We start from the raw sequence: 13,782 nt of genomic DNA, 5'->3' as shown, positions 1-13,782 counted from the left end.
CTGCTGGTAAACTAGCATCAAGAACCATTTAAAAAATAAGCCACTAAAATTGCTGGTTGTTTTATTTGCCAGATTTCCCACATCCCCTGTAGCTTTCCATATTACTGTAGCTTTTCGCCAAAAAGGTATCCTTTTTAGATCAAGATACTTTATTTTCCCCTTCAAGGAGCAGCCTAAAATATGATTATAAGATACTGATGGACATTTATTGAAACTTGTTCTACCTAACAGGCCGTCATTTTAATGTTTTGTTGGTTTTTTTGTTTTAAGATTGAAGACTATAGATACACAAGCTTTAAGCAATCTAAAAGTCATGATATAGTAAGCTCATGACAGAGACATCACAGATATAACAGTCATCTGACCACACAACAGGCTTCAGTGAAGTTAATTTGTGGATACCTGTCATTCACATGGATTTTCAAAAAGCACAAGAACCAAATTGAATTAAAAAATCAATCAGCACCCAATTTAGAGCTGTCCCTTGTCCTATTCTGAGCAATGTACATCCCATTTTCTATACCAGGGGTTTTCAAACTTCTTTAATAAATTTACCCCCAGTGGCCCCCTTTTGATTAAATGTACCCCTGGGGGGGAAGGGGTAGCATGCAGCCAGACACAAAGCGGGGTGGGGGGGCAAAAGTGGTAAGTGGCCAGACACCGAGCAGGGGTGTGGGGAGAGGCAGCAGCGCAACATCTGTGCAGCCCTGCTCTCACCCTGCCCCCAGCTTTGCACCTATAGGCAGCGGCATGGGGTGGCTACGCTTCGTCCTCGTCTACCCCCTCATATCTCCTGGGACCTTTCAAAGTATCCCTGGTTAACAGCCCCTGTTTTATACCTAAGTTTTAAAAAATTGGCCCCCAATTAGAGCAGCAATTGAGTACAAGCTTAATTTGCTTGTACCAGGGCTCCGAATTGATGGCAGCCAGAAATTTAAAGTCAAACAACCATGTATGATAACAAAAGGTTACATTCACAATTTTCACACATGAAACTTACCATAGTAATATATGCTTTGGGGCTACAGGAGACTAAGGATTTAGTCCATCAGCAGATGATTAGCTCTGGAGAAGCACAGAATCAAGGAGGGAAATATGCCCCAAGGATGGTTCTTTTATGGGCTGCTCCAGAAGTGTTGAACCTTAAGTATCACTTTTTACATAGAGTTTGGCCTGAAGATATAAACTAGCCCTAAACATAACCCTTTGTGACATGACAATGAAGTGTGTGGGGAGGAGGAGGAAGGAGAGGGAAATGTATGATGGAAGTAACCAACTACAAAAGTATTTGAAGGCTATCAACACAAAGAAGAGTAATTTTTTGCCTCGTGAAATTTCTAATAAACCAGAACTAAAGTAGTCAACATGCAGTACTGGATACTTGCCATAAAAGTATCCTAAAGACAGTGTCTATAGAACTGTAGAATATCCCCTCCAAAGGAAGAGATTGTACCATGAAATGCTCGTTCATCTATCTTTAAGCACGTCACAAGTCTTGTCTGCAGTATTTATAACTCCTGAAGAAAAAAAAGCATGTGAACTCCCAACTGCTTCAGACATTCCACTATGAATTCAAAACAAAATAAAACCAACCATTAAGAAGATACCTTCACTGATATATATATTCATCCCTAAGAAATGGGAATAGAGGGAACATTCTTTTTTTAATTATTTTATATATAATTTAGTGGCTCAATAAATGCACAACACATAATGTAGGTGTTATAAATTCCGTGGGTAATCAATATTTAAACTAATAGCCTATTTAAAATTCCAAGTGTAACTCATACAACAAATCTTTGATTCAAAATCATGAATTGCAATTTCCTATAATGGCCACATTTGGGCTCAAAATGCTCATTGAACTGTTCTGCACTTGCGGTTGAACTATGTGCAACCAAATGGCACCTATTTGTTAGTTAATTAGTTCTTTCAGCAGAGACAGGTATTATGATGGGAGGTATTCATTTGATTTAAAATAATACAGCCATACAATGGCTGCTAAGAGATGAAGTACTGATTAGGAAGCAACATCAACTTTTATTGGCTTGTCAGTATTGCAACTTGCTTTACACTAACATTCCAAGGAAGATGGTTGCTCATTTTCTAGTGCTAATGTCTTTGTAAATGTAGTGTTAATGTCTTTCTATTATCCCAATCATCTAGCCTTTAAAGGGTCCAGTTGGAGTCTGTTTTCCTGGGAGCTGGTATAACCTCTACCAGACCCTCTGCGATGGCATTACAGATTAGAGGCCACCTGATTTTTGCAGATGGAAAAATATATCTAATGATATATATAAATATAATTGAAGAATAAAGCAGCTACAGGTTAGATTATGGAAGAAGAAAGGATGGCAACTGCCCATCAAGAAGGTGCATGTCACTTCGGAGGTATTCAAGAAAAAGAGGTGGTACAATTCAAGCAGGAAAGTGAATGATAAGCTCAGAATCTAGAAGTGAGGGGAGGGCAGCCAAGCAAACTGCCAGTGCTTCCTGGAACAGCAAGTAGCTGTTCAGTAGGGGGCAAGTTCCAATTCTAGAATATCAAGAGACAACAAGGAATGTGGTTGGAGATCCTAATGTCTGCAGACACCTCAAAACTAGCTCCTCTGCTTCACCCTTTTCACCTCCACATGAGTATAAAGTGATGGGAACAGGCGCAACAGAGGGATTGAAAGGGTAGAGGCAGCCATCCACTAAGCAGAAAGGACTACAAAGGAAGAACAACCTGCACTAGATGAATTATCATTGGATTTCTTATTTGAGTTATACTTATTATCCCAGATGTGATTCCTAATAGAGCTGTGAACTAATGGAACTGAATGCTTGGTGTCTTGACTTTTTTGCAGCAGTATTCATGACACTGTAACATTTCACTCCTGCAGTTTTTACAGAGATAAGAAAAGACACTGCAACATTGCCACAAAACAAGTAAATAAACCTGCACCTCATATGGTGTTCAACACTTAATAGTCACTGTCCCAACAACTTTCTAGTATCTGGTACAGATCAGACAACATTAGTTATTTTGAAAGGACTCTTAATTTTAAAGATGTAGATGACATGGCACTCCTTTGCACAACCAATTCCCCTGCATTGCTTTTTTTAATAGAATGCAAATCCAGGTCCCAGAATGATCTATGGAACTTTTTATCTCATCTCTCTCTCTCCCTTACAAATCAAGTATTTGCAGCCCTTGGACCAAGAAAGAAAGGCTAGTACTTGTCCTGGAAAAATAACTGGAAAATACCTACCATATTGTTGATTCTATCACAAAAGTCAAGTCAAGTCAGTCCCAAGGCCACCACAACTGTTGGGGCACCTTAGCTGCTGTAACAACCCTCCTCCACTCTGCACAAGGTTAGCTAAGTTGCTTTGCCCCATTGATGATTCTTCAGACAAAGTGACCTGGTGGCGCTCATCTCCTCTCCAGGTATGGATGGCTGTTGGCTCACAGGGAGCTCATCTGCCCTTTGACAGGTCTTGTTTCTAGACTTGCTAGATGTCTCCACACCTCTTCAGCCAAGCTAATCTAGATGGGTGTGCCAGGTTAGTTACCAACCACCCAACCGTGGAACAGGTTATACTAGTTTACATGGTACCAGATAGTAAACCAAGAGAGGCCTGGCCTGACAAACTATGACAAAAACAATAAATTAATTTTGAATTAAGTTTGATTCATAGATTGAGAGCTGCATTTGTATTAGCATACATCTTGCGTAGTGGAAAGAAACCATTTATCAGCCTTGATAAATCTGCCTAATACAGTCAAAAAAAAGCTGTAAGAAAAATGGTGCTGGAAAGTTTAAAACTGCATATTCTATAGGACCAGACTGTTCAATTACATACGTTGAGAAGCACATTTACTAAAAACAGACTGCAGACATTTGTTATAGGACCCAATCCAAATATCATGTACAGGATCAGGTCCTTAGTGAATACTCAAAATGGAGTTAGGCATTTCTATGTTCATAAGGGCATAATTCTACAGACATTGGACACAGGTATTTAAGTATAAGCTTATGTATACATACATGTGTTGTTTGGAAGATCCTCCTCTTACCCCATCACTTTCACCCACTCATCCTCTCTTTGAATCACTCCACTGTCCTGTGCCTTTCTTCACTTCAAATATTCTGTTTATCTTTACTTCTGAGGCACTGATGACTTATCCTCACCTTAACTATCGCCTCGCTTGCAATGGAGAGATTGATTTGTTTCAAAATCACCTCCAGTGGCAGCTTTTACCATTACATGTTAGCTTTTCAAAGACACACATACGTGTTCGCCTATATTCTTCTTCACATGACATGAGGAGATTCCTTGGAAAACCCACAAAATTACTTACATTTTATTGATTAGGCATCATGGGAAATGGCAACAGCTAGACCTCATGGAAATTACTGCCTGACCAATAATGTCTCGTTGTTTCTTTTTGCCCTTTGGGCCAAAAACTCTTTTTTGGTTTGGGGCTTCTTCAGCAGTTGGTATAATAGACCATGACTGGAAGTCCTTGATAATGCAAATACAGGAGGAGTGCATCTTCACATGAGCTTTACTGTAGAGTAGATTAATCGCATCTGCAGTAAAGCATTACCATCTACACGTGTACCAGTATTAGGGCACAGTAAATGAATCAACTCCCCAACAGTATTATCTTACTGTGGAGTACTGAATTGCACTGAAACACATGTAGATGGTAACAAGGGCAGGCAGTGGCAAGAGGGTGCTAAAGTGCAGAGGCTGCCTGCCACCTAGCCCCACACTTTAGTGCCCTTGTGCCCCAGCCAGCCCCTCCGGCACCTGGCATCATCACCTAGAGGCCAGGGCTAACCCCCTGTGTGCCCCCTGCCAGCCCAGGGCTGCTTCGCCCTGGCTCAAAGTGCTGCTGTCCCAGGTATTAATTGCATGTGTAGATGCACCCAAGGAGAACTGCAGCCAAAGCTCATTCCATGGTCTATACACTTCAGGAAAATGGACCACTACAAAAACAGTTAAGGTTTATTAATATATAATCCCACTTCAGAATTGTGTTGCTTCCTCCAATAGATTCATTTTTACTTCTGCTGTCCAAAAACAAATCAATGGTGGCGGTGCTAGTTCATCGTTGGGTACAGACATGCAAGTGGCTTGTTTGGGGCAAGAGGGGATGGGACTTCATCATTTGTCAGCTGCTCCATGTTAACTGCCCGTGTGTATGTTCTTCTTCCATGATAACTGAAAGATAAGAAGTGCAGTTCAAGCTTGGGCAAGACTGAGAGAAAACCGGTGAGGCTTGTTTCTCAGAAGTTCTCCCAGGTTTACCAGAAATGCGGTATACAAATGGTTATGGACTGCTTTGAATTTAAAATTAATGGAAAAGGTGTCTAAGACACCTGAACTGCTTTTTAAAATTCCCATCTTGCAGTTCCTTTCCAGACTGCCATAAGCTTCTAGCATAGCAATGCAAAATGCTGCAGATGCAAAACAGCTCATTTGCATCCTATTTCCTCTTTCAGGCCTACTTTCTTCACAGTTCTGTTACAGTGGCATCCTTGCCACCAGGTGCTCAATATGGCTTCTCACAGAACCAGTCACTGTCTCACAGATCATCTAAAGACCTCCCTGCCTCTTGCCCCATTGAAGAAAGCACCATCTTCTCCATTTGCCTGGAAGAAAAGGATCTAAAAAAGGGAAAGATTCACATTTCAAGACAAACCGTTATTGGTATTTAATTTGAGGCACGCCTCATTTGTACCAAACAGAACATTGTCTTCAGTATGAGCTCCTCAAAATAAAAGTACAGATACTAACAGTTATCTGACTGAAGAAAGTTCCTATTAAGTTAGCTCATATAGCAAGACAGCATTAGTCCCATAGCAAACAAAGCAACATTTCACATTTCAATAGTTTGAGCAGGAATTTAATTGGACAAGTGGCAAAACCAAGTGATTTTCCAGCTATTTAAACACAAAGCACAGCTGCAAGCTAATTACTGCTGTAATAAACAACCGAAATACGTTAAATTTAAACAAAAAAAGGAGGTGATTGAATTTTTTTAAAACCCTGTGAACTGTCAGTATGTTAAGTCATGCTCTATAATGCAGATTTCAACCAATTGCAACAAAATAGTCCACTGCATTTTTTAAAAACTAAGATCCAAAAAAAAAAAGCTTTTTGGGTGGGGAGGGGATATGGATTTATTTTTTCCATTATATACAGCCACTTATTATTTTAAATCCCACCACAAATATACCATATGGAAATGGGAATATGCTATTGAGATTTGACCTTTACATAGGCACTTGATGGATGGAAAGCATGCAAGAGGAAGAGTAGATGGGGAAAAGTACAGATCTGTATATTTCTTGCCTCAGAGTAGAAAGATTAAAAAAAAACCCACACAACTCCCTCCCCCCCACCAACCCCTTTCTCTCCAGCTCTGTTATTACCTACAATGGCAATAAGGGAGGAATTTATTCAGTATTTTTTTTAGCTAGTTTGGTATTTTTAAATAAATAAATTTACTGCTCCCTCTTCTTTCTGTTCTCTCTTTTTAAGAGCTGGCTTTTGCACAATTTTTGCAGCCAACCAATCTGCATGAATATCAGTGACATTTACCTCTTGCTGATAACGCCAGGAGATAGTATGAAGAGCTCTAATAATTATTTCCAAAAGGAAGGGAAGACAGAATTGCAGCCCTGGCATAGTTGTGGATTAATATTTGCCTCATCACCCTTTCAGCAATCATTCTTTCCTCTCTCCCTGCCACAATATAAATATAAATATTACACTGGTCTTCTAGCATTTGGATCCTACCTTGGAACCAAAGACATTGTTTCCATATGAGGCTTCTTCCCTCCCACTACACTAAAATTGTGAGCCTTTCTTGACAGTCCTTCGCTATGCAATAACCCCTTCATGCTCTTTCCCACTCTATTTCCTACCCAAGGAAAAAAGCCTGAGAAAAACAATTCTTCCTTTGCTGCCTTTTCCCACTTCCTCAAGACTTCCCTCTGTTGTGATGCCTACAAGGAACACTCAGTAATGGCAACATAGTTCATGTGCTGGGATTTTTAGTTGCTGTCATACTGGATTTTTGTTTCTTGTTATACCATTTTTGCTATTACCTTTTCCTCTTCCAGTTACTACATTAGTTTTCCTTTATTTGATCCTCTCATCATATGCTGATCCTCTTTGTCATATTTAAAAAAGACAAGTGGTGATACAGTACCTATCCTCATTGGTATATTTAGCTGATACAACAATGAAAAAAGAAAACCTATACACACATCCATGAAATTAGTGAGTCTACTCATGTAAGTAAGTGTGAACAGGCTCAAACTCAAACTCACAGGATTGTTTGGGTTTCTTTAGGCTAGAAAAGAATTAAAGCATTGGGAAGTCTTCCTCCCCTTCACAGATGAATTAAATACAACTAAGGCCACTTGTTGGACTTAAAGACCTTTATAGCATGTCTCTGTTCCTGCTGAAGTGATACAATATATCCTATCCTTTCTCTCAAGCAGCACTGGGCTTCAGTTATGCTTCTGGAACACACCAGGTTTAATGTCAGACACCATGTAAATCATTTTTTCTGTGTTCTAAACTAAGAAATGGTATCTACAGAAGAATGACACTAGAGACAAATGAACAGGCATCTTGGTGACACTGCATTTTGCTGGAGGTGAGGGAGACCTAATTTAGAAGCAGCTTCATGATTCTGAACACCAGAGGATTAGGGAACAGTGTACATCCAGAGGCAATGGCCTATTATCATCACTGCATTGCAGGAAGAAAGTAACGGCTGTAATTGCATTGCCCCGACTGAGCTGGTGTCATAACTAGCCTTTATTATGAAACCTACTTTTCCTTCTGTTACAAGAAATGGGGTGTATGCACATTTTTCTAAAGCAAGAGGTTTACTGAAAGAAAAGAATGGCATATCCTCACTCTTAAGGAACCCAGATTCCTTAAACATACCACAGCCAACATTGATGCGTCAGCAAGGACACTTGCTGCTATAACAAACAATTGTCTAAGGGTACCAATGGCTTGGTCTAGTTCAGTAGAGTAGTTCTTCAGTGAAGTGTTAATATGTTAGGAAGGAAACGGCTCCAAAAAATCTAGGATGGTTACCGTGATGGGAACAGAAAGGAAAAGGTTACCAGTTCCAACAAGACTATATACCAAGGGCAGCAAACCTGTGGCTCTGGAGCCACAAGCAGCTCTTCAGAAGTTAATATGACCATTTGGAAGCTGGTCACTGTGTGCTTCTGCAAAGATTCAAGGAGACACATATTAACTATTAATGCATGTTATTATATTAATAATCCTGTAAGTTTCCTCCTAACCAAGAGTAGAACACTATTGCTAATCACATTCCTGAAGTCTCTTATTAGGCAGAGAAAAGAGAATTTCCTACGGGGCGGGTGGCAGGGTGGGGAGTTTGCAGTCAGGGGCCATGTGAGTCACAGTTGCAATCTGCTGTGTTCCTTACTTCAGCCTCTACCATCCTTCCTCTCCTGATTCAGTTGCTCCAAGAGAGAGGAATCAGCATAAATCAACAGCAGGGGGAAATAGGTAGCAGCAGGTTACATTTACAACCCATACTTATGGAAAATGTATTAAGTTAGGCGTGCATCAATACAAATGTAAAAATGGCAAGGTAATGTATTCATGCAGTTAGGAACTTTACACTTGCATCTCTTTAATGCTGACCTTCTACTAGTTGGTCCAAGGAAGAAATTTTCTTGGAGCCATCAATGGTGTAGATTGTTCTCACTCCCTGGGGCAGATTCACATTATCAGACAGAGTTCGGGTCAAATCAGCCAGCAGGGCCTCAAAAGATCTAAACCGGTCAGGGGAAATGGCATATACAATCCCTTTGAAATACCGATCTCCATTGCGATAGAAACGAACTTTCTTGGCTTTCTTCTCAGAACTGAGGGTTTGTAGAGTGCGGGTTCGGTAAAAGCTGCAGTGGGCACTGTGAGTAGGGCTGGGCAGGCCATTTACCCGAGACCCTCTGCCATACCGCTGTGCTTTGTCACGCTCATCAAAATGTTCCAGCTCCATGTCTCTCCCAAACGACATTTTGAAATTTAGCCTGAGAACAGCAAGGAAGAAAAAAAAAGTTAATGGATATGTTTTAAAGACTTGGTTATTAAAAACTCTAAATTAAGACAGCAGGTTACCAATAACATACTACAGGAGATTCTTTGACATACATACTATGGGAGAAGGTGGAGACTAATGATTTAAACTCCCAGATGCAGGAGTAAGCTTTACGACTCTCTTGCCATGCTGTAAAATTTTGGTTGCCCGAAGTTTGTTACCAGCCTTTGTAATCTGGCATAGTATGGATGCTAGTCAGAAAGCTGATCACCAGCAGTTCTCAGAGAAAAAAAATTAAGGACTGGCATGTCACACAGCTTTCATTCGTATGTAGCACAGAGTTGATCACCTGGGAGGAAGCATAAGAACTAGTTTTCTGATTTTCTCTTAGCCTTCTACTCAACAAGGTTTCCAATCCTATTAAAGGTGACATAACCAATTCACTCATGCTCTCAATTCTGCTTACTCCAACTCTGATCTCAGAAAAGTTGTCACTTATTGGTTGGCAGGAAGTATAATCCCCTCAGCAACATCCCATTAAGAACATTTCAGAGGAAGCAGTCATGCATGGTGGCAAGAGAAATCAGAATTATTGAGTGCAAAAGAGTCAGGTCGGTTGGTCAGCTTCACAGTTGACAAAGTCTTGCTCCTTCTGGTCATTAGTTGCTTTCATGACCTGCTTTACACTAAGCTGATGTGGGTCAACCCCACTCTCCAATCTTTAACACACACTGAAAAGATGGTGTTTTCTTCTCTATGAAAATTGGGTGCTTCCATGATTTAAAGGAGCTCCTCAAACCACTATCATCCACTGAGCAAACAACCTTTTGAACTTACAGAAAGGGTCTGTAAGACAATATTCTGTGTCTCATGGTTTGTCATAACAGATTTCACCCCCTCAGGAAACCGTATAACTCAATTTTTCTTGAATCACTAATGGATAATTAATTTTATGTTTCTGAAGTCATCTGAAATCCCTGAAGTTGATCTCAACCCCCTGACATGACCACAAATAAGGTTCTGAGTTGAGTGGTTCTGAAAGCAGGGAGTTCAGTTTTCAAATACAGCACACCCTGGAAATCTCTAAATGAAGAGTTATTATTGATCTCACTTCCATTTTTGGAAGAATTAAAATATCATCTGAACTAATGTTGAAGAGCATAATTACTACAACCCTCATGCTGATCTTCATATTTATTTAAATAAATGTTTGAATCCTTATGTTACATTTAAACAAAAGAATGTTTCTTCTCATTTAAAGCCACCTAGATTTGTAGTAGTAATTATCTGTAAAACACATAAAATGTATTTATTGCATAGCTACACAGATCTAATTTAGAAGTAATCATCGATTTGCAACACACAAGGAGGGGAAAAATAGCTAGCACCAACTTTGTTATAGCCACTAATAGGAGACGATAAAAAAGCCACAAAGCAATGTTTCAAAGCAAAGTAAAGGCAAAGGTGCATATAAGTGCAAAGCCCTGAATTTAGGATGGACAATCCCATGCACACCGGTGCAAGCTGGGGGGTGACCGGCTGGGCAACAGCTCTGCAGAAAAGGACCTGGGGGTTACAGTGGGCAGTAAGGTGAATATGAGCCAGCAGTGGGCCCTGGATGCCAAGAAGGCTAATGGCATACTGGGCTGCACTGGTAGGAGTGTCGCCAACAGGTCAAGGGAAGTGATTATTCCCCTCTATTCAGCACTGGTGAGGTCACATCTACAGTCCTGTGTCCAGTTGTGCCCCCCCCTTCCCTACAGAAAGGATGTGGACACATTTAGGAGGGTCCAGTGGAGGGCAACAAAAATAGTAAAATAGTGAGGGGGCTGGGGGACATGATTTATGAGGAAAGGCTGAGGGAACTGGGCTTATTTAGTCTAGAGAAGAGGAGACCGAGAGGGGATTTAATAGCAGCCTCAACTACCTGAAGTGGTGTTCAAAAGAGGATGAAACTAGACTGTTTTTAGTGGTGGCAGATGACAGAACAGGGACAGAACAAGGCAGATGACAGAACAGAGGCAATGGTCTCAAGTTGCAGCAATGGAAGTTTCGGTTAGATATTAGGAAGAATTTTCTCACTAGGAGGGTAGTAAAAAACTGGAACAGGTTACCCAGAGAGGTGGTAGAAACTCCATCCTTGAAGGTTTCCAAAACCCGGCTAGACAAAGCTTTGGTTGGGATGATCTAGTTGAAGATGGCCCTGCTTTGAGCAGGAGGTTGGACTAGATGACCTCCTGAGGTCCCTTTCAACCCTAATTTTCTATGATTCTAAGACAGAATAGGGTTTACATGTACATTTTAATATGGTGAAGCAGCGATGGGGCCCATCCATATGTTAACTGTCAGCATACAAGTAGTCCCACCCACTTCATAAGACTATCCACATGCTTATAACCATCTCACATGTCTAAACCATGGGAAGATGCTGTGGATTTCATTTCTCCTACCTCAGATATAGTTCACAGTCCATTTTATTACACCAACATGCAATCAAGTGTTTGTTTAAATATAGACAAGATACGTAGCTACATACCTAGCCTTCTATCTACATGTTTAGTCAGGGAGGATCCTGCCTTGAGCAAGGGGCTAGCCTAAGTGACGTCCTGAGCTTCTTTCCTGCCATACTTTCCAATGGCCCTATACTCTTCCAAAAAGACTTTTTTTTTTAAATAACACCTCCCCCTGTCCCCCACAACAAAAGCCCAACACACATTTTTTCAGAATTGCCCTTCACCTTCCCTTATCCGCTCTACTGGAGAGATAAAAAACCCTCTGCAAAACTTTAGTTGGAACAACAGCATTTCATCGACCCCCTGGCTATACTAAAAATGGCAAGTTATTTTTTAAAAGGCCACGGGCAGGCTTTAGACACCAAATTGAAAAGGTATGGTTCTGACATAGGATTAGGTTTTTTATCTTTTTTTATTATAATGCTCATAAAAGCCACTTGTTTGGAGATAAACAACCCTGCAGAGGTTGCCTTTCAAAGGCTGCAATGGGGAAGTGAAATTGAGAAGAATGAAAAACAAAGAGAGGGGATGGGGAAAAAAAAGAAATGAGATGCCTGCTGTTGGTGTGCTCATCCAAAGCAACTCAAAAGGTAGGAAGGGCAGGGCTGAATTAACTCTTTAGTGCAGTGATGGCCAACCTGCAGCTCTGGGGCCACATGCGGCTCTTCAGAAGTTAATATGCGTCTTTGAATCTTTGCACAGGCACACGGGTGACCAGCTTCCAAATGGACGCTGGTCACCCTGTGCTTGTGCAAAGATTCAAAGACACGCATATTAACTTCTGAAGAGCCACATGGGGCTCTGGAGCTGCAGGCTGGCCACCCCAACTTCAATGGGCCCTAGGGAAACAAACTCAGGCCCTGGGCCAGTCGAGACCCCCTCCCCACCCTGGTGCTGCCATCCGCGGGGAGCACAGCTTGCAGCCACCCTGGCGTCAAGGCCAGTGGAGGGAAGGGAGGCGGATGGGGCGGTTTGAGCTGTCACCACGGAGGGAAGGACCAGGGCCCCCCAGAGCTCAGAGCCCTAGGCATGTGCCCAGTTTGCCTATGTGTTAACCTTGCCGGGGGGGGGGGGGGGGGGGAGATAGGAGGAAGACAGGACATCTCAAATTGCCCAGTTTTAATCATCTTAGGTCCAAGAGCGCCGGCAGAAGAGTCATCCCCTGCCCCTCGCCCTCACTGTTAAATAACCACGGCACTGCAGAGCCCCTTTCCAGCAAGGAAGGGGACTTCTCCCCGGAACGAGGCGCTCCTGCCAGCCGCAAGCCAACGTGTTGAAATTCAAGGCGAGGCTAACGAAAGACAAAAGAGGCTGGAAACCGCAGTTTGCCTCCCCGCCGCCGCCGCCGCCGAGACCCCTGGGCGCGCCCGCCAGCCTTGCGCGGCGGTCCTTACATAAAGCCCCTTCCCCCCGCGACGCCAAGGCAGGGCTGATCTCGTGGGGCGGAATCAGCGGAGGAGGCATCCCCCCGCCGCCCCGGCCCAGCTCTCCTCCCGCCGTGCCGCGAAGGTGCGGGCGCGGCCCCGGCCGGCCGTCGGCGCGGAGGGCAGGGCACCTCCCCGCGGGGGGCTCCGCGCAGGGCGGCGGCGGCGGGGGGGGGGTTTGCTCCGCTCGCCGCGGGGAGGGGGACACGGGGCGGAGAGGGGCGCACACAAAGGGCAGGTGCAAGGGCTGCCCGGGCCCGGCGGCACCTACCTGTGTCCCGGCGGCGCGGCTGTCCCCGGATCGGCGGGCTACGCTGGCCTGGCTGCGGGAGAGGCCGCCCCCGCCGCCGCCCCTGCCCCTGCCCCTGCCGGAGCCGCGAGCGCTGCCTTTGTTGTGCGCCGGGCGCGGAGCCGCTGCCTGCGAGCGGGGCTGGGGAGGCGGCGCGGCGCGGCGGCTGCTTCGCCTTTCTTCGCCGGCTGCTGCTGAGGGCAGTGATTTGCATTAGCCCGGCCCTCGTGCAAATGCGGCTCTGCGCGCCGGGCGCTGGCTGGCTGCCTCCGCCCCGCCCCGCCCCGCCCCTCCCGCAGCGCCCGGGACCCGCTCGCGCCCCGGCCTCCCAAGCCGCGGGCCAGGCTCTCTCCACCAGCCCCCGAGAGCTGCCACCGCATCGGGCCGCCTGGCCCAGCTCTGCACGGCTGTGGGACGTGCACACGCCCCGTGCTGGCGTCCCACCCGGGCCCTGGGCGA

The 13,782-nt window shown here is 43.9% G+C and overlaps 1 protein-coding gene across 2 annotated transcripts in view; it reads right to left on the bottom strand.

Moving 5' to 3' along the window:
* DCLK1 (doublecortin like kinase 1) overlaps positions 1–13,574 on the bottom strand; it is a 405,319-nt gene extending 391,745 nt beyond the window's left edge. Inside the window, exons 1-2 of one of the 2 annotated variants that reach the window (XM_090027476.1) lie at positions 13,306–13,574; positions 8,701–9,089 (exon numbers count right to left, since the gene is read on the bottom strand). In XM_090027476.1, the coding sequence (XP_089883602.1) occupies positions 8,701–9,076 (376 nt within the window). In that variant the 5' untranslated portion in view covers positions 9,077–9,089; positions 13,306–13,574. The remainder of the gene's footprint in view (positions 1–8,700; positions 9,090–13,305) is intronic. The other variant, XM_090027468.1, reaches the window with a different exon arrangement.
* Positions 13,575–13,782: the final 208 nt, after the last annotated feature.

The sequence above is a fragment of the Crocodylus siamensis genome, chromosome 1 (assembly GCF_052110815.1).
Source record: "Crocodylus siamensis isolate JL-2025a chromosome 1, ASM5211081v1, whole genome shotgun sequence".
Taxonomy (NCBI): domain Eukaryota; kingdom Metazoa; phylum Chordata; order Crocodylia; family Crocodylidae; genus Crocodylus; species Crocodylus siamensis.
The sequence above is the reverse complement of the archived record's forward strand: the minus strand, read 5'-3'. Positions and strand labels throughout refer to the sequence as shown.